At 44.3% G+C, this 22,017-nt stretch overlaps 1 protein-coding gene across 1 annotated transcript in view; it reads left to right on the forward strand.

Moving 5' to 3' along the window:
• Nucleotides 1-1,045: 1,045 nt before the first annotated feature.
• adam10a (ADAM metallopeptidase domain 10a) overlaps nt 1,046-22,017 on the forward strand; it is a 58,976-nt gene continuing 38,004 nt past the window's right edge. The window contains exons 1-2 of the mRNA XM_083650970.1: nt 1,046-1,228; nt 13,076-13,226. Coding sequence (XP_083507096.1) covers nt 1,177-1,228; nt 13,076-13,226 — 203 coding nt within the window. The 5' untranslated portion in view covers nt 1,046-1,176. The remainder of the gene's footprint in view (nt 1,229-13,075; nt 13,227-22,017) is intronic.

Raw genomic sequence — 22,017 nt, forward strand, 5'->3', positions numbered from 1 at the left:
AAAGAATAATGTTACTCTTTTGGACAATGCAATTTTTTTTCTTCTATACTTGCATTGCATTGTAATGTTTTCTTAACTATCTATAAAAGGGGCAATGTGGGCAATGTTTGTTCTCTGTTTCAATTTTTGTCCCACTGATGATGACATAGTGACATCACTGTGATGTCATAAATCACTGATGATGTCATCAGTGATGTCATAAGATGCGAAGTTGTGACATCATCAGTGATGTCATAAGAGCAAGCGAGCCTGCACAGCGGTCGAGCTGCAGAGTGGGCTCGGCTATGGCATTGTGACATCATCAGTGATGTCATAAGAGCAGTTGTGATGTCATCAGTGATGCGAAGTTGTGACATCATCCGTGATCATCAGTGATGTCATAAGAGCAGGTGAGCCCCCACAGCGGTCAAGGCCGCGTAGCGGCCGAGCTGCGTTTGCGAGCTGTAGGGCCAGCTCGACGAGCTGCAGGGTGGGTGAGCCTGCGCAGATGCATAGTTGTGCACAGTGCAAATAATCATTTCACAAAGTGCTCTCATTTGTTAGTTAACATTTCTTGGTGCAAGCTATTTTTCCATCACATTTTTAACAAATCTTTAAAAAAAGTGATGGACAAAAGTGCCCTGGGCATTTCAAAAAGTGGTGTGGACATGTCCCCAGGCATCCCCCAGGCCCCAGTGTAATGACGCCTATGCCAAGGTTGGTAAACACGGAAGTCTAGTTTCTAATGAGCGACTGAACCCTGAACGCACAAAGACATGAGATTTGCGGAAGCAAACAATTCAAGAGCTGGTCGGGGAAAACATTGGCCGAAAAAGGATAGTTTGTTGCAAAGCACTGGTAGCAGGCTAGCAGCACTATGACTTGTAGACTGAAGGATTTACACAGTGGGATAGGGATCAAGGTGGTTCAAGGGATGGGCGTGACCAGTTCCTCTTGGCGAAAATAAAACATCTCTGGTAGACAGCGGAAGGGAGGGCCTGCTGGTCTGTCTGACGTCACACTGCTGGAGATCCGGAGACAGAGCGGTGTTGTGATGGTAGCCGATGGTAGCTCGTGCACAGTACGGAGGGGCGGCTGTACCTTTAAGTGAAAAACGAAACAAGAAAGCAAATTACGATATCAGGACTACCGCTTAACGTTAGCTAGTTTATTTGGCTTTCAAGGAATTTAATCGATATGATATTGGCTAAACTCCTTCTCATGTTTTGCTGCCTACGAGATATTAAAGGTAAGTTTGTCATTGATTCACAGGGCAAGGAAAGTGTTCAGTGATGTCGCTAATGGAGCTAACGCTAATCGGATCTAGGAAATAATAGCAGTTGTGCTCTGTGGCTATCAAATTTAGCTATAGCTAACGTTAACAGTAACTGTAGGTTAGTGTAACTGCTAACCTGTGTAATGTTACACGGGTTACAGCCGAGGTGTGCCAATGTTGAGGATAGTTCGGTTCATTTGGTGATAAACAGCTGTTGTTATTTCGCCCTGTGATTTGACAGCTTGCAAGCCGAGTTAACTAGTTACGTTAGGGAGATATTTGACTCGTGAACGTCACTAACGTTAGACTCAGAAGTATACTTGTCTATGATAACGTCAAACAAATATAGCTAACGTTACGCTGGCTAACGACGTATTCAGTTAACGTTAGCTAGACATTAACAGCGAAATGACTCACATAAGTGATTAACAAGCAGAATACTGTTTGGATTGCCATGGGAACTAACTAAGTTAACGTTAGCAAGCTATACAGAGTGCTCTATCTAAATTTGGTCGCTAAGAACGTAGGTTGCTGTTATTAGGTAACGCTATGGGACGGTGTGCTGCTGCAGCGATGGACAGCTACAGTATCAGCTTTTGAAACAATCATATTTTCAGGCTAAATGTGTGTCCTCCCTGGCCTGTAATTATGAGGCTAACGTTACCTTAAAACAAAGTTTTGTGTGGAAGGGCGTTGTTTACAACAGCACATTATTATTTTGGCTTTACTTAAAAACAATATATTATAAAAGGGAGCAAGTGGGCAGTGTTCTGTTTACATTTTTGTCCCACTGATGATGTCATAGGAGGCATTGTGACATCACTGATGATGTCATAAGAGCAAAATCATCTTATGACATCGGAACTGATGTAAACTTAAGGGGCACACACACATCCACGCACATGTAAACTTAAAGAGATCTGCAACACTTTTTCCACTTTTAAGTTATTGCAATAACATTTTATGAGCAACACACACACACCCGCATGCGGGGGGCAATAGGGCAGGCGTGGCCATGCAGCCGCCGACCTGCGGGCGAGGCCGGGCAGTGGCCGAGCTGCGTATGTGAGCTGCAGGGCCAGCTCGGCGAGCTGCAGGGCGGGCGAGCCCTAGCGAGCCCAGGAATCGCCTAGTAAAATAAATGGTCATTGCTACGTAATGTTACCTTACTAATATGCTACCAAATACTAACTAGTAGTTACGGCTTCACTGTAAAATGTAGTACTGCTTAAGATATATCAGCCAACAATATTGTTGTTGCTTGAAACTTGTGTTTTTGAGATTCAGATTGAGAGGAACCCAGCATCCGCTTGTCACTTAAAGGGACACTCCACCGAAAAACAATGCAGATTTTGCACATAATCTCACATACAGTATATCTGAACAGTTTTGCAGGCATTCATCTAGTTTGACAGTTATTGAGAGTTGATTTGAGTTAGGTTTTGGACCAGTGATGTCATTCATGCACAAATGACATCACTAACAAGCAAAATATTTGTGTTAATACATGTTTTGACACTGGTGCAAACTAAAGCAGTTTCTGAAGTGCTGAGTGAGCCGTGCCCATGTCAAGCCAGGATCAGCTGCCTGTCTCATTTGCATAACATTAGTAAGACTGATGGTGAAGTTGGAAATCACTTGATTAGATGTTGTGGGCTCCGTACAATGACACCAGAATTCAGTTTCATGTTGACTGTGTCCTTGCATGGGTCTAAAAACAAGAAACAAAATCACACCACCCACTGCACAGAAAGACGTTTATTTGTTCCAGTGCCTGGGGGACACAGTTAACCTGACATCAGACTAAATTGTCAACTGGTTACACTCCAGCCAAAACTCAACTCAGTGGAGTGGGCGGATTCGAAGGTCTAGACATAGTTGCAGGAAGTGGTAGCTGACTGTGGGTACTGTACATGCACAAAAACAGAGAGACAAACAGTATTTCCTTTCGAGGTGATTGATGTCAGTTGTCATTGGCATGTTGTAGACTTACTGCCAGGGCTGTTACAGGATATTACAAGATTCTGCATTGATTGACTCAAAATGGACCTTTTCCCATAAAGGAGCAGCTTAGAATCTGTGGCACCTGTAAAACGTGCATTCTAAAATAATGTATTACAGTACACAAGTGCACTTAGCGCTTTGTAGGATATGCAACAAACATCCGCCTCAAAGTTCGACATGTTGCATTCTGAGATGCTTTTCTGCTCACCACAGTTATAAGGAGGTTATCTGAGTTTCCGTCCGCAGAACTGCTGCTCATTGGATGTTTTTTCTTCTTCTTTGCACCATTCCGTGTAAGCTCTAGAGCAGGGCTTTTCCAAGTATGAGACTGTGGGCCTCCCCTCAAACAAAGCTTGGGGACAAAGCTAGCCTGGGTAAACCCAGCCCCCAGTGACCTGCTCTCAGACAGACCCTGCTGACTAGTGAGCAGGTCTGAGAGCAGGTCACGTGGGGGCTGGCTTTACCCAGGCTAGGACAAAGCGCCCTCCACCCCCAGTTTACTTGCTTACCGTACTTTAGCAAAATTCCTGGGTGCCTATTGGATCATGATTATATTTGATCCCATAGAGACAGTAACTCAACAATTGAGCCACATATTTCAGACTAATTACTATACATGAAAAATGTAATAACTACAATCTTTTTTCACTTCCATTCTTGCTCTTCTGAAACTGTTTGGAGCCCCCCTGGGGAGGCCCGCCTTCCACTTTGAAAACCTCTGTTGTGCGTGAAGATCCCAGCAGATCAGCAGTTTCATAAATACTCAGACCAGCCCGTCTGCGCCTGGTCTGGCACCAACAACCACGCCACAGTCAAAGTCATTGAGATCACATTTTTCCACCATTCTGATGTTTGATGTGTGAACATCAACTGAAGCTGCTGACCTGGATCTGCATGATCTTATCCATTACGCTGCTGCCACATGATTGGCTGATTGGATAATTGCATGAATAAGCAGGTGTACAGGGTTCCTAATAAAGTGCTCAGCAGTGTTAATTTGGTTGACTAAAACTGAAGAAAAATGTTCGTCAACGACCCTTTTTCACTGACGAAAACTAGATGTTAAAGGTATACTATTATATGCAACAAAAACATACACTCATACAAATGTTTTCCCTCTAAATCAGGGGTCTTCAATTTCTTTCAGGCCAAGGGGCGGCTTTAGCTCAGGAGGTAGAGCGGGTCGGCCAATGACGCAAGGGTTGGCGGCTCGATCCCCGCTCCCTCCCAGCTGCTGTCGCTGTGTCCTTGGGCAAGACACCTAACCCTCCTTGCTCCCGATGGTGTGTAGGCACCCTGCGTGGCAGCCTGCCGCCATCGGTGTATGAATGGGTGAATGTAGACTATCTACTGATTGTAAAGCGCTTTGGATAAAAGCGCTATATAAATGCAGGCCATTTACCATTTACCAAGGACCCCCCTTGGTTGATAGAGAAACAGAGCAGGGACCCCCTACGATTTGAAATAAAATAAAATTGCATTTTATACGTGGCCTATAATAACATTTATCAGAATCACTTAGAATAACTTTATTGATCCCCCAGGGGAAATTGAGTCATGCTACAGTTGCTCAATGCTCACACTCGGATAGGGAAGAATATAAAGTCAAACATAGAGACATTATACGAAGCATAGGAATAGACGGTAAAAAAAATGTATAATGCAGGATATCAGGATTGAGACTTATTTTTATTAATAAAACATTAAAAAAGCAAGAAGGAGTGAACGTTTCACATTATCAGATTCGCTTTGTAGCTTATTGGTGCCTATTAATGTTTGGAGTTTACTCAATATTATTATTTTCGTGGTCTAAAAAGACTCTAAAATACATTTTTACAATTTTCACAAACTATGACAGAAATTGCCGGACCCCCTGTTGAAGACCACTGCTCTAAATCATCATATTGTGTGGTGGTGTGTTTATGTGCAGAGACTCTGCCCCCTGTGTGCATTTTCATGTTTCCACAAACCGGAGACATTTGGGACCCTGAGCTGTGAGATGTCTTGATGTGTCATGACATGTAGCTCAGGAGGTAGAGCGGGTTGTCCACTAATCGCTTTGGATAAAAGAGGTCGGTGGTTCGATTCCCGCCTCCTCCGCTCTGCATGTCGAAGTGTCCTTGGGCAAGATACTGAACCCCAAATTGCTCCTGATGGTGTGCCAGCACCCTGCGTGGTAGCCTGCCACCATCGGTGTATGAATGGGTGAATGTACATACTGATTGTAAAGCGCTTTGGATAAAAGCGCTATATAAATGCAGGCCATTTACCATTTACCATTTCAGGCAGGCAGTTATATTAGTAATGTGACGGTGGGGGATGAGTTGTGACTGTGGTCCATCACTGTTACTTACCACTTCCTCTGTTCCTGTCAATGATTTCTTGCATTGCACGTCACTGGGGCAAGTGAGGCTGAAATGCACCTCACGGAAATCATGTTGCCTCTACATTGAAGCTACATTGAAGCTAACTGCCAGTGTTTTGTCAGCTTGTCACTGTCAGTCCAAGACATTTGAGCTACTAGCACTTAATGAGCGAGTCTGTTCAGGTCCAAATAGAGTTGTGTGGACATTTCCTCGTGTAAATTGAGATGTTACTTAACTCTTACCGGTGTTTTCATGTGCCTTGTCGCAGTTTGTTAGCCTGGTATCCAGGCTCATTTGAATTGCAGATGTCGGCACTCTCCATAATGGTCTGGTCCACTGACCTAAATCATATGGACAAAGCCATCCACGATTTTTTGGACTCAAGTTTTGCTGCAGCTCCGCCTGCTATTCGTCCGTGATCGGCAAGCTGCGCGATCACTGGACAGGCGACCTGTCAATCACCCCATTTTCTATCATTTATTTTACTCCAAACGGGCGATTTATGTAAAAAAATGACCCGCCCTACAGTTGTTATGAAAAGGTGAAATGAGCTATAGAGGGCAAAACCATGTTTCGGTCCAGGCTGTAAAGATTCTTTCACTGTTACAAAGTGGGGCATTTTAACATGGGGGTGAACGGGAACGACGGCACTTCCGGGCCCTGCCTCAAGTGGCCATTCGAGGAACTACAGCTTTCATGATAACTTCCGTGTATTCATAGGAAAACCGCAGAGCTTGCCCACTGGTCTGGATGCAAGCCCATCCATTGGCGGTTATTCAGGACAGATACTGTCTGGGATGCTTGATTGGCTGGTCGATGAAGGCAGCAGAACTAATCAAACATGACCAATGATGCATTACAGAGCGCTGCCTGCAACAACACACATGTATGTTTATTGTTTTGTAATGTTTCTACATGTTTTGATTGTAACAGGGTGCCCTGTAACAGAGCTAGGAACCTGTAACTGCAGGGAGGATTTGGTGTTGGTGATCATTTAAATCCCACCCTTGCCCATTCCCTCCTTGAAGTAGACTATTTATCCAATTGTCCAACTTTAGTGACCAATCTGTTTGTTAAAGTTTTTATTTCTTTCTTGGAGATGTCTTTGATGGCAAGCAGTCGTTTCAACACTGCTCTTCACAGAGATCCCTTTACAATCTTAAGCGGAAAACATGCTTGTGCGTCAGCCTCGACTTGGAGCGTTCCCGACGGCAGCTAGACCTATATATATACTCGAACGTCAGCCTGACGAGGGGTCGCAGGGGAGTCCCCAGCACAATGAGTAAATTTCACTAGTATCCCAATGACTAGAAGTTAGGCCAAGGAGAGAATGTAGCGCATATACTTGGTCATAGCTTTCACTCTCTCCTGTTATCTCTCACCATCTACATACTTGCGTTGTTTTCGCTGTGTGTCGAGTCACATTTTCGGGGAGCTGCACACCAGCTGCGCCCGCAGGCTCACCAGGCCATGGCACAACCCTCACATTCAGCAAGGGCTTTGACGCTGTAGCATGGAAAAGGTTTAACCCATTGATACCTGATGCAGCATTTGTGTGTGTATCCCTTTAAGACCGCGAACCGCGTGACGCGGTTCGCGGTCTTAAAGGGATACACACACAAATGAGGGATATACACGCAAATGCTGCATCAGGTATGAATGGGTTAACTGTGTTTGCTGTGTTGTGTTCTTTGTGTTTGTGTGTAATCAATGCATGCCACCAGCACATGCAAGACCCCTGCTGTGGAGAACAGAGTGGCAAAAATGCGATATGAGCCACTTCCGCTGTAACTGTGAGCCATAAGTGGCGCGGGCAGGGAGGGGGGGGGGGGGGGGGGGGGGGGCGGCTGCTTTTGAGGTGTGAGGCTGTGCACCTGTGTTAAAAATGGATTGCTGCTCAGTGTTTACACATGCGTTTGAGACTAATGTGCTGTCGAGTGGCTGCCCGCCTCTATGAGAGATGCACTCAGTGCACTGGAAGCAAAATTTGCTTGGATTTTCATAACGAAAAGATTTCCAATAGAAGTAGACTTATGAAAATGTGGGGTGGAACCAAATCAAAACAAGATTATATAGCTGCCACATCCTTTTGTGACTTTTGTTGTTTGTTTTATTATTATTATTATTTTTTAACGAATGGTGGTTAACGTGAGGTATTGTGCGTGTTATCGCGTGTCAGAAATCACCGACCTGACTGCTAAGTTATTACGGTACCATGCAATTAACCGTCGGTTAAGCAAATGAGTGGCACAGCTTTGTGCTGCGGCGTTATTGCATATTCATGGAGCTGTCACGTCCTTGTGAGGACGCTGATCTGGCCCATCTGAGCTGGCAGTGTTTGTTTGTGTTCGTACAAAAGCATAGATTCACCACTTAACGAAGCCGACTCACATCAGAGCCCATCCCGTGCTTTTTCACACCGGTTGTTACAGTTCAGTCGAGCTGTTGTCCCCCGTCGGCGTCGCTGTGGAAATGAGGCTGGAGAAGCTGATTGTTTGAATGTTTTCTGCCTGCATTCATGAACATGTTTCTGCTGGCCTGGTACAGCCTCTCCCTGTTTGGAGAGGAGTCACCCCCCAGCCCCACCACACTGAGGCCTCACAGTAGCAACAAAACAGTATAGTAGCACATACAGGCAAAGGTGTGTGTGTGTGTGTGTGTGTGTGTGTGTGTGTGTGTGTGTGTGTGTGTGTGTGTGTGTGTGTTGATTCTAAGGTCATTATCCAGTGTCTCTGCCACCGTATGCGTATGAATTACCTTCCCAAGTTGTATTTTAGATCATAGCAAAGCTTCTCCAGTTAGAACCAGTGGGGCAAGCCCACCCCCTTCCCTCTGAGGATGCGGAGGTGAATTGAAAAGCTGTAGCTCCTCGAATGGCCACTAGGCGTCGGGGGCAGTAGGCATTCCCTCCATGTTAAAATGCCCGACTTTGTAACACGATTAAACATCTTTCCAGTTAGGGGCAAAACACGGTTTTGGTCTATATAGCTAATTTCACCTTTTCATAACAACTGTAGGGGGGTCATTTTTTATATAACTTTTATATAACTCTATATGGCTCTGGGAAACTCCCATCTCACGTGAGATGCGGAAGGAAGGACTCAACCCATTCCCTCCCACTCTGCTGATGAAAAATCAAGATGGTGACACCCACCGTTTGAACTCCGCCAGGGAGAAGAAATTTAATGGGATAGATACGTCCATATTATTTATGTCTATGGTTATAACCCAGCACTTCAGACAGATGTAAGGGTATATAATAGCATTCATTATGTAGACTAGCCTTTAAATGGCTAGCAGGTACCGGTAGTTAAGTGTTAACTGAATACTAAGCATGACACATTACTGAAACAGAACCTGAGTGACCTGGTGTGGCCCACACCACACATGCTCCTCACTGACCACTTTCTTCTTTGTTCAAACAACAAAACTATCCCGTAAGCGTGCTGGATTAACTGTGTGGGCTCGCCTTCATAATCCGCGTCAACCTGTTAAGCATGGCTAGCGACTGACAGATTGTGGCTATAGTTGGCCACTGTTGCAGAGATTCATCCCCGCATCCCCATCCTGGCTCCACTGGTCAGAGATGTGTGCAGCCAGGCAAGTGGGCATGCTGCTGCCAGAGTAGGGCAGAGCGCCACCTGGTGTTGAGAATCTGAAAAAGGTTCCCATCACTGTCACACCGCTTTAACGAAACCGAGAGCGTGTCATGTCTAAATCTCTATATTGTGCAGCGGACCGCCCTCCACTCAGGATCAAAGCTTACATAGCCTAGCCGTGTGTGTGTGTGTGTGTGTGTGTGTGTGTGTGTGTGTGTACTGTCTGCATGTGTACTGTCTGCGGCTCACGTCACACCTTCATACCTTCATGAGGTAATTTCACTGCTTTTTTTGTCCGTTTTTTCCATTTCTCGTTGTCGTTCGTTTTCAGTTTTCTTTTACTAGTGAGCATCCAGTTCACAACAACTATTTTTGATATATGTAGCCAGGCCAAGGGAGGCTCTCTCCTATTGTCTCGGATAGGGGTTGGCAAAACAAAACAAAAAAATCCAGAGGGCCATACTGACAGATAAGTGAAGGGCACATTAGACAATTGAATTGACACATGAAACGCATAGTACTGATGAATAATGTGAAACTAAATGAATTTGGTAGACATGGCAGATTGCTTATTACAGGAGCAGACCTGGGCATTATGCGGCCCAGGGGCCAGAACCAGTCCTCATGATGGTTCTGCCTGGCCCGGGAGGTCTAAGACAAACCACATCATATTTTTATTTTATTTGTGAAGCTAAAAACTGTGAATGCCTAAATTGGCTGTTTGGAGTGATTTCAATATAATAAATTCTGAAGAATAAGTGTTTTCTATCATTTTAATCTAGTGACAAAATGAGAGGTTACAGCATGACAATACTTTTTTGGCCCCCGGCAACAACCAGTATTTTTCATGTGGGCTGCTGCCCCCCAGGACAAATAATGGTGATGTTGAGGGCTGGATTGAGATGCTCCATGGCCATGGGACGGTTCCAGCCCTGGGCCATGTGTGGTGAGGACTGCGTTAATATTTGTAATTCAGCTAAGTCACCATACTGTAGGAACAATGAGTCAGCAATTCAAGAGAGACTATCCAATATTCCGCCCACCTTGATGCCGGCTGTTTGTCATGTTCTTTACTAGACAAATGGGAGCCACTGCATCTGAAAACTCTTAGAAGTGTCGCGTTTTGTGCCCAGAAAGTCAATCGGTCAAAGCTGTGATATGCAACGTTTTTGAGACATTATTTGACAATGTTATACCTTATTCATCTCTGACTGTGTCTGACCCATTGTTTGCACATGCCCGTTTGCCAATTATGTCTGGGATGCTTTTTGCAACAAAGGCAATCATAGCAACAATGCTGAAAAGCAGTTAGAAATGAAAGAACAGTGAAACTAAACGTGAGGTAGGCAAGACACATTGAAAAACACACTCGTATAACTGATGGCACGTAGTTGTGAGGGCCTCTCTGCAAAGGGTTCACCATGAGGCTCCATACATTGCCACCTATGTATGAAGTTGTGGGTACTGGGGTAGGCATAACTAATCAATCATGATGAATGATTAGTTATGTCACAGAAATGGGCGGGGGCATGGCAGAAAACATAGAAAACAATTGTATGGTCTCAAATCATTGCATAAAGAGAGGCTTGTTGTTGATCTCACCAGTGGAGGCTATTCAATGCTGCCCTAGCAGTATTACTGTCAGATATAAAGGGATTTGACGAACAAGATGGGAAATATGCACTCATAAAACCTAGAGATCAAATATTGGTAGTGATGTTGATACTGGTCTCTGCTTATGGGCCCAATTATTTCACCCAGTTGCATTTTGGAATGCACATTATTTTTCTCAATTCAATGCTCTCCTTCTCCATGTCGCTGATGGAAAATACGCAGCTCATAATCTGGTTCCTTCAAATGAATTGCTTAATTACTTGCGTATGCTCGCTTGCACACCGTAGCAGTGTACCTTTTGAGATAGTTTCTTCAGGACCGTCATGAGTGTGTAGTGTGTGAACTAGGGTTGGCACGATGGACGATGGCATCGACCATCGTCGATGGGCCGACCCCCATCGACCTCTGAGCCTTCTACATCGGACCATCGTGATTAATTATTTGTTTGAATTAAAATTTTACAGTTTTAATAATAAAAAAGGCCAAGTCCACTCACCGGGGGACGCGCGAGCAGCATTAAACAAGCGCACCCAGTTCAGAGAAGCGGTAGAGCGGAGGAGGAGGATGGGCGGATAAGCAGAAGTAGGTTGTGTTGTTGTGAAAATGTTAAGACAAAGAAGAAACTTCACATTCTTTCCTGTTTTCAACCCAATGTAATGTCACAAGTCTTTAACTCGCCTGTTTCCATGCCTGTTTCCTGCTGCTGTGTTTCTATTTCTTCTTAACGTTAGGTTCACAACTGAGCCCACACGAATCTAATGTTATATCCCCCAGTAATTCTGTCAGTGTCTGTAATCTGTAACTTTAACGTTGTTTTGCAGCGTTCAATATTGCTGGTAGTGACAGCCACTGCTTCAGTCACCTGGCTCTGTGCTGTAGTAGTAGCCTATCCAAGCCTGCTGGGCTCATGTAGAGCTCAGCTGTCCTGTTGGAAACCTGAACGTGCGGCAGACAAACGGCGTTACGGCACCGCAGCAACAACCCCCCCCCCCCCCCCCCCCCCCCCCTCACGACGATGCCATCGTCGATCGCGATGTTTCACTGTGGAAACATCACAATTAGAGCTGGGTATTGGTTCAAATTTCAAGAATCGATTCGATTCCGATTCACAAGGTTGCGAATCGATTAATTTCGATTCGATTCGATTCGATTCGATTCGATTCCGATTCGACCAATTTTCAATATTGATTTGGTTAGTGATACCAAAACGTGGTTTTTGAGCTGTACCCTGAATTACATGACTGTCCAGTTATGTAACACAGGGGTTTCCAACCAGCCAAGTAGATACACGGGGAAAAAAAGTTGCAGACCTGTTGTCAATTTTAATGGTTTTAGTTACACATATATTTACTCACCACGTGGTGACAAAGGGTAAATAACAGCCTTTTCATCTGTCAATAAAGACACTTTCACAATTATGCACAGTGATTTGATTTCAGCCTATATAATTTCTAAAAGTAGATATTAATAATGATCAAACATTTCCATTCATGTAGCCTACAGTATTTATGTTTTTGTTTCAACTACAAACATAATTAAACGTCAACTTGAAACTATGTTTCAACTACCACACACAGCACAATTAGCCTGTTTAGTAAAAGAAAAAAAAAAAAAAAAAAAAAAAAATGTAATAAAAAAAAAATCGATCTCTGGACATATGAATCGATAATCGAGGATTAAAATGAAAATCGATTAAAAATCGGAGAATCGATTTTTTGAACCCAGCCCTAATCACAATGGCTATTTGGTTGACATCGCACAACCCTAGTGTGAACATTGTCACCAACATCATCGGCTTCCCGGAGATTTGAAAACCTAGTTGAAACCACATTTCTAAAGCATACTCTATAGCACATTGTGAACCCTGATCGTATTTTCTTTCTCTCAGTGCTCACTCATAATATAAGTCCAGGGAACTGGATTAGAACAATACATTTACATGTTTTAGAAACTGGTCACAGTTTGTTTACATGCTGTGCATAGGCAAATTTGACATTGATGGCACAAGGCTACACAAAGTACACAATGACTGAATAATAATAATAATCTAATCTAATAATAATAATATCATAGATAGACCTAAAGTCACTCCTATCATATCCTATATAAAATGGATAGATATTGAGACTTACAATGAAATACCAAATTAAAAATGTTGCCTTTCTTCACTTCACTACCTTGCAGCAAATGTTTGATTCCTAATTAGTTTTTTGATCAACCACTGAACTCTGTTTCAGGTCAGAGTGGGAAACCTTTGAACAAATACATCCGGCATTATGAGGGGCTGTCGTACGACACAGAAGCCCTGCACAGCAGCCACCAGAGAGCCAAGAGGGCCGTCTCTCCCCAGGACAGGACCCTGCAGCTGGACTTCCACGCTCATGGAAGGTCAGTTCAAGTACAAAAACCTGCCTCCACACTCTTTCACCCTCACGTCCTGCTTTCTAACGTAGCCTCATATCATGCTGCCTGATTTGTTTTACCTCCGCCAACAGAGTTAGGGAGGTTGTTTTAGCTCATGTTTCTTTGGGATACCTCAAAAAGTTATGAACGGATTTGTACAAAACTTGTTTGAAAAGTAGTTCACGGGCCAACTTAGAAGTAATTAACTTTCCATGCCCACTGGCCAAAAGGGTAGCCTCAGCCTGGTATCCAGCCCCATATGAATCGCAGTTGTCAGCACTCTTATGGGTCTGGACGCAAGGTGTCCACTGGTGGTTATTCAGGACAGATACTGTCCGTGATGCCTGATTGGCTGGTCGATGTATTGTAGGCGGCCGGTAGCCTGGTAAACCAGCACATCACGTGAACTCACATTTCATTTATGTGAGTTCACGTGACGGGCTGGTTTACCAGGCTAGGCGGCGGGACTAATCTAACGTCACCGATGACTCATTACAGAGCGCTGCAACGATACACCTGTATGTTAAATGGCTAGTTAGCTGTTAGCTACGATAGCTAAGCCCACTACTGCTGCTGTAACCACTTCGCCGAGCTCAAAATGCCAGTGTGAGTGACCAAACGTTTCTCTTGTTAACCAGTTTGACTCACGCTCTTTCCAGTAAGCCCATCCGCTTTGAAATCCGTTGGCCGGTTGTTGAGCTGCTTGCAGCTAAACGTAACGTTTTGCGCTAGTTACCGGGTAGGTACTGGATGTAGCAGCGCTCCCGCCTTGATGTTGCAGTGGAACAACCTATTGGACTTCAGTTCTTATCAATTTACGTTCTTTGGCGCAGAATCGTCGAAGTTGTCCTGCTTCCAAACGGAGTCACTTAACACCATGAAGCTTTGTAGAAAGTTTGGCGGAGGTATGCACTCTACCGAGTGCCCTCTACTTTTTTAAATAATTTGTATTCTACCCGATTCTAGGTGTACACTGGGATAAAAACAAGCTTAAAATCTACTCAACAATATTTTCTGTAAAATGCAGCAATAATTTTATTGAGTAGATTTAAGGATACATAATATACTTGTACTTTTGCTCAAGGGTTTACTTGCACAGTTTTCACTTATCATTTATACTTGATACTTGATAGAGTTGATTCCATTACTCTGGGCAGAGTTGGGTTAATTAAACCCATTAGCGAATAATTTAGACCGTAGTGCACGCTGAGCAGTGCCTCTTGTGATTATCTCGCCATCATAGTTTGTACTATTTTATCTGCATTTGCATAAACAATTAAGCAAAGCATGTCAATGTTATTAAGGAAATGATGTTCTCCCACTATTCTCCCAATAATTGCATAAATCATACTTTGGTTAGATGTGACATATTTTTATTTATGTAAACAGATTAGATTATTTCCTTGTTGAAAACATCAGGTTATGCAAAGTTTGGTTTAGTTTAGTTTAGCCCAAGATACTGAAGAACATTGAGCGATTGCATAAATACTCGAAAGTAGAGCCTGTATGTTGCAAGTTTTCTGGAAAGGCCATCATGTGGAGAAAGTGCACAGTGCTGCGAGTGTCTAGTTGCCACAGGACCGTGTGCAGGTCCTGCTGCAGGAGATGTATGAGATTTTGGTGGTGGTGAGAAGTTGGAGGGAACACGGATGACCTTATTGAGTAGCTTCTGTTACCTTGTGTAACTGACACCGGCCCTGACAGCACAGGCTCCTCTGGGAGCCCCAGAGGCAGCGCTGTGGTTATCTGAAGCTCTCGACAGACCAGACTAACCACATTTCTGCAAGCATTAACCAGAAGATCTCCATTGACTTTAATCCTACTTCTGACGGGGGAGCACCCCTGCGTGTGCGTCTTTTCCCATTCCGTTTTTTACAAACCTGCAGTTGGAGATGACTTCTTGTCAAGACGAAGCTTATTTGAATATAGTGGCGCCATCCCTGTTTTGGAAACATTAGATTACTTCAGGCAGTAACACTTTTAAAACATCCTCCGATTTGCGTCTGTGGAGTTCTTTTCCTGTATGCAAGTCAAATTGCAGCGGTGAATTAAGAAAGTAAAATTTCCATTCGCTATCAATGGTTTGTGTTCATTTGCAGAACATTTAGGAAGGGGAATATAGATTACGAGGTGCAAGGCTGAACCAAATCAGATTTTGTGGCAAATTAACTAGGTGTGGGGGGCTCACCTGGTAGAGCGCCTACCACAAAGGATTAGTCCTTCGCACGGCTGACCCGGGTTTGAATCCGACCCGTGGTCCTTTGCCGGAATTGCCGCATGCCATCCCCTCTCTCTTTCCCCATCTTTCCTGTCTGCCTACTGTCTAATAAAGGCAAAAATGCCAAATAAATAAATGAAAAATAACTAGGTGAATAGTGAATAAAATGCTGCCCTCTTTAATTTCGCTCTTCCATGACCTTTTACACATGCTGCTTAACAATACTTGCGAGGACATTGCCATTGTATACTTTTAGAAATGACTGTATAGTAAGTGTACCGCAGGGATTACGTTTTTTTGTAGGCTTGCCCAGAAGTCCCTGCATTTCCTGGTTCTTAGGGGGAAAAGGCAATGGGATTTTTGGGAACGCCTTTTACACTTTGTCAGCATGACAAAGGCCAAGCAGATGTTGTGAAATGTGGGCTAATTTGTGTTTCAAGCTGCAAACAATGCTGTTGCCTAATCAATCCTACGGAGTCAGACTAAGGCGGTGGCCACTCTGATCCGTGGTGTCTGTCCGTCTGCGTTCATTTCTCTGTTCACTTCCATTCATTTTCAAGACAGCTGTCCGTCTGTCCGTGGAGCGGACGTATCCTGCAAATTTGAATATGTTTTGATGGACAGAAAGTTCAAGAGGGCTCAACTTTTTCTGGATGGACCTATGGGATGGACGCATAGACGCATAGTCACCGTCTGTTTAGCCAATCAGAGTCGAGGAGGCGTTCTCCGAGAGGAAATGGAGGGGCGGAAATTGCCGCCATGACAGTTGCCCACAGAGATAAAAATGCTATTTTAGAGCCACAATACTGTTATAAATATCAACAACAACTAGCCAACAGATATCAAAGGTGGTGGGCTTTATGGGAAGAGCATGACTCGAACTGGCCGACCGTTACATCAAACTGGTCATTCAGTGGCGTTTTATTGCCACATAAGTAACGTAGCGCACAGAGCTAACAGTTAGCTACAGCTTTCTTCTTGTCTCGGTTTATAGGCAGGTCGCTGACCCATTCAAGGTGCTTACCGCCACCTGTTGTCCAAGTAGGTTACTTGTACATGCAACGGACATGCATCTATCCGTTTTATAATTCTGTCCATTTTCTGATCAGTGTGGCCACGCCACGGCCTAACTCAGTTTAGTAAGTCTTAGTGAGTTTCCATGAGTGAGGCAAGATGAAAAGAAACAATTGATATGTGGTGATTTTTGCCTAAAATAGTCTAGTGGTCTCTGAATAATAAAGTGAATGTTCACAGAGATGTCAATATAAAAAAATAGAGGCAGTGTACAAATATAGGATAAGTCCACCACATTATATTCAGGCACCTAAATACTTATACAAGCCTTTTTTCTTCTTCTTCTGGAGGCCTGGTGGATATCAGTCTCCTTCTCCTGCTTGTGTCAATTTTAAATGAGGCCCCCACATGTACTGGCTAGGCAGGCCGGTCTTTATGTCAGTGACTGTAGCCCTCAGTCAACCCTCACTGTAGTCTGCCTGCTGCCCCTGCGCTGGACCAGAGCTTCTAATGACACCGTGCCCCAGGACATGACGTCCAAAAGGTAGCTTGAGCTTCTCTTTAGCTGGCTTGTCTTGGACCCATGTCCTTAGATTGCTGCCTGCTGCCTCTGATGTGTACATGTGCTTCACCCTGTGCACACTATCTTGTGATCCCAGTGCAGCTCTGCCTCTATGGCTGCAGGCAGTATCCCAGCAGTGAAGCTCATTCCCTCTATTCCCCTCTCTCTAGCGCTCGCCTCTACATGCATCTGCCTTCATCCCTTTGTCTTTATTTGCTCTGAAAATAGTTTATTCCTAGTCTGATATCATCAGACTGAATTGTCAACTCGTTAAACTCCATTTACATCTTTTAGTCTGAGATTGCCCCCTGTTTAAGCAAATTCTATGAGGGGGAATCCCCCAGGGGAATTCAGACCTGCCCAACCTGCACGCATTTTGTGTAGCAGGCAGGCACGCATTTTGACATAAGTACGCTGGTATGATTTGCCACTTAAAACTATGCACAAATGCGTTGACGCCTGTGAATTCAATTGTGCATGTACAGTTGTGATGTGTGGGCTGCAGTTATATCCACACTGGCCGCTGATATCCCGCGGTGCGGGTGGGGGCGGATCATAAAAATGAACATTGTGATTAATAGGGGATTGGTTGCAGGCAGGTGAAAAGCAGGATAAACAGGATGGGGACTTGAGGAGGGTGTGGATTTGCAGTTTTCCCCCCAATATTTTATTTTCAATTCTTCTTAGAACAATACACAAATGAACAGGCTCAGACACAGGAACAGAAAAGAAAGATAAAGCATACATACATCGGGGATTGCAGTTTAATGTAAAAAGTAAAACGGACAATTTTTGGACAACTGGACAATACATCAAATGTAAACAATATACATTTAGTCATAGTAGTAGTGTGGAAACAGTGTGTGAGCAGGCAGCATTTCTCAAATACAGCCTTACATGGACGCATGTATAAATCAGCACAGTAAGAGAGGAGTCCAGTCTAGTTCCATTGCACAAGAAAAGAGCACTCGATGTGAGAGAGGTGTATTAACGGTTAAGATGGAGGATATGAGGAAGGGATGAGGAAGGAAGTGTCAATCTGATTGCTGTTACCATAGATCTTCTATTACTATCTAGATGGTTCACCGCAGGCTCCGCCAATTCTAACAACTGGTAGCAGCTCTCTTAAATGCAAATGGTCACATGGTCACCTCTCCCCAAGTGTTGTTACCCCCCTCCGCCCCACTTGTTTTCTTCTTCAAGCAGGCTTTAAGCAGGGTTAGTGCTGACCTAGCAAGCTAACTTGAAATAGAGATCGTGAGTTCCCAAACTCCACACAAACCACACATATAAACACAAAGCTGCCCCTTGTTAGCTCAATACAGTTGAATCTAAGATAATCCATTAAAAAAAACTTTTTTTCTAGCCTCAGATTTAGCTACTACATCAACGAACTTCACATTTAGCTTTAGCTATATTGCTCCCTGGCCGCTAACATGAGTTCCTGTTGCCAAATCTCACAAGAGTGTGTTGCTGAGATAGAGACATGTCTTGAAGACTTGAACAAGTTTCATTTTCTCCTGATCTCTCTGTCTGAAAAATGCCATTTTACTCTCAGAATATTCTGAAGATATGTGGCTTCGGAGAATGGGGCGAATATTTACTTGAATGAATATGGGGGCGAAGGGATCTGTCATAATCTGAGATCACGTTGACTTTTCCCATTGACTCCAATAGACTCAGACCTGCCGAAAATCTCTTAGTGGGCGTGTCCGTGGAAAGCCATGAGCCGCGTGCCAAAATGACAGGAAGTGAGTTGAAGTTCGACCGTCTTGCTTGAAATCCCCATCGTGTTTGCTGTTACACATTAACATAATAAGCACTCATGCTAATGGTTGTGAAGAAGAGTTATTGTCATTGTTGTTGTGGGGTGACGGTGTGCTTGCTAGGAAGTTGAGTGACATCATTGGCTGCAGTAATAAATGTTCCAGTACTCTGCAGGGCTTTAGTCCTCTGGCCAACAGTCAGGAGTGGGAAAGGGTGACGCTTTAGAATAGATGATATACCAACCGATCCTGACAGCAACATTTGAATTGATCATCAGCTCATTTTACTCCTGAATGTTGTCAGACCATAGTCTGTATAATAATTATACAGTACAATAGACCAAAGGCACAGACTGTCAAGCTGCGGGTGCTGATACTTTAGTGACAAGGTCTGAGAGCTAGAATGTCTCTCAGCCAATCACAATGCACATCCAGCGCTATTCTATAATAACATATAAACATAAAAACAGAACAAAATCTAAGAACAGAAAAGTAAATATTGTGTAAATGTTCATCTATGTATTGGTAAATTGCTAATTACCTCTGCCAAGTAGGTTGCATGTTTCTGGTGGCGTCTGACAGACAGGACAGACAGTTTGTCTGGTAGCAGGATTATGGAAAAATGACTGGGGCGGTTTTTCATGAAACTTGGTGGAAGGGTGTAGCATTAGCCAAGGAAGAACCCATTACATTTTGGACCAGATCCAATCCCGGTTGGGTAAAGGGAGGGGGGCGGGGCTAGGGAAAATGGGCCGTAGTCAGGGATAGGAAGGTCGTAGAGAGTCAGGATTCGAGGGATGGGTAGGGGGAGTGGCTGGGGGATGTGGATGGATGGATCAGGGTTAAGGTTCTGATCTGTGCTCTCCAAGTGAATTTCTAGTTTATAGTGAGGCTCAAGTTAGCCAGGCTTTGAGATGTGTTGTTGGCGGTCTGTAGACATGGTTAAGAGGCTCAAGTTAGCCAGGCTTTGAGATGTGTTGTTGGAGGTCTGTAGACACGGTTAAGAGGCTCAAGTTAGCCGGGCTTTGAGATGTGTTGTTGGCGGTCTGTAGACACGGTTAAGAGGCTCAAGTTAGCCAGGCTTTGAGATGTGTTGTTGGCGGTCTGTAGACACGGTTAAGAGGCTCAAGTTAGCCGGGCTTTGAGATGTGTTGTTGGCGGTCTGTAGACACGGTTAAGAGGCTCAAGTTAGCCGGGCTTTGAGATGTGTTGTTGGCGGTCTGTAGACACGGTTAAGAGGCTCAAGTTAGCCAGGCTTTGAGATGTGTTGTTGGCGGTCTGTAGACACGGTTAAGAGGCTCAAGTTAGCCGGGCTTTGAGATGGATGGAAGCCAGACAGCGGCCGTAAAGCTTTTATCTTGCTCCTCAAATCTTTACTGACTTCAGTGGGTTTGCTTGTGACTTCCTCTCCACATCCGTGCCACATGCATCCACGCGGGCGGGCACACACACACACACACACACACACACACACACACACACACACACACACACACACACATATACACACACACACACACACATACACACACACACACACACACACACACACACACACATATACACACACCCACACACACACACACACAGACACACACACACACACACACACACACACACACACACACACACACACACACACACACACACACAGTCTCCCATCTGAGGAACAGGGCCGTGTGGCACTATAGAGGTTTGTTGTAACAAGAGAAAAGCTTTCTTGTGTATTCCCTCACATGAGTTTGTGTGGCTGGATCAGGTGACGGCCGGATGAGGCAGAGCAGACGCTTCCCTCTATGGAGGGCTTCTTCTTTACAGAGAGAGATGCCAAAAACTAGTCAAGCAGTTGGCCAATATAACGGTGGTGTGAGTGAAGTTTCAGTTTAGTGTCTATGCTTTGCAGGAATCACACTCATTTGTCAGACAGTCAAACTAACAAAGAAATGATGGATTACTTGGCAATGATGAGAGCACAGCGTTGTTCAGTTTAGACTTAATAGCACAACAGCATTCCTTTTAGAGCTACTAGCATTCTCCAGCTAGCTCTCAGTGCTATCTTACAGCAGTTACAGTGGCAGGAGGCCCTTTACTGCAGTCAATTTACTGTGTTATCCTCAGCCACTATTCATCCAGTGTTTCTTTATATATGTGTGAGGGTGAGTGTATATTTCCTATCTATCTCCCCCAGGACAGGAGTCACTTGGTAAGCCAAGGTCATACCGCATGCCAGAGGTCAACTAACAGGAGTACGTCTAACTGCTGAGTGACAAAACAACAACAAATAATACAGAACAAAATTGGACAAAAAGAGTCAGCCGTGTTGGCTGATTGAATAGTGGAGCTGGGTGTTGGACTCCATAAAGGACAAGTTCTCTGTTTTCAGGTCCTCTTAGGAGTAGTGAAGGCAGGCATGTGTGTGATGAACTTGAGAACCTGTGTCGAATTAAGGCTGGTGCACATTAGAGGATTTTCACATCTTAACCATTTTTTTTAAACGTCGGAGGCCACAGGCACATAATTTAGATTTAGATCATTTAGATTGTACCAATTTTCTTCACTCTTTGTGAGAGTGATAGTCCAGCAATCTGGGAGGACCTTGGTGTTGATCTGCTGCTCCTCTATATTGACTATTGAGAGGAGCCAGTTGAGGTGGTTTGGTCACCGAATGAGGATGCCCCCCAGGTGCCTCCCTTTGAAGATGTACCAGTTACTACCAACTGGGAGGAGACCCTGAGCAGAGCCAGAACAAACTGGGAGGATTATCTTCCAGCTGGCCTGGGAACACCTGGGGATCCCCTGGAGGAGCTGGAAGACGTTGCTGAGGAAAAGGAGATCTGGGCTGCTCTGCTTGCCTTGTTACCACCGCATCTGACCCAGATAAGCAGTTAGAACATGGATGGATGAAGAACTTCTCCGGCATTCCCATTATAGCACAGCATAATGGTGCTTCCTAGCAAGCCCCAGTGGCATGATCAACACTCTGTGTGCACATTGAAAGTTTCTGCCAATTAAGCTACATACAGTCTATGTTCCTTGCAATGCGGCAACACCAGGAATCTCATGAAACACTTGACATTTCAGCGTTAATTTGAAGCAATGCAGTGTTTTTCTGCTTGATGAGATTCCAGGGGGTGACTGACTTTTCGACTAAGCGTCTTGTCAAAAGTTTCTACAAAAGATTGAATTCCACAGTACCTGGGCTGTAGGCCTAGAGAT

The sequence above is a fragment of the Poromitra crassiceps genome, assembly GCF_964638095.1.
Source record: "Poromitra crassiceps genome assembly, chromosome: 14".
NCBI classification, from domain to species: domain Eukaryota; kingdom Metazoa; phylum Chordata; class Actinopteri; order Beryciformes; family Melamphaidae; genus Poromitra; species Poromitra crassiceps.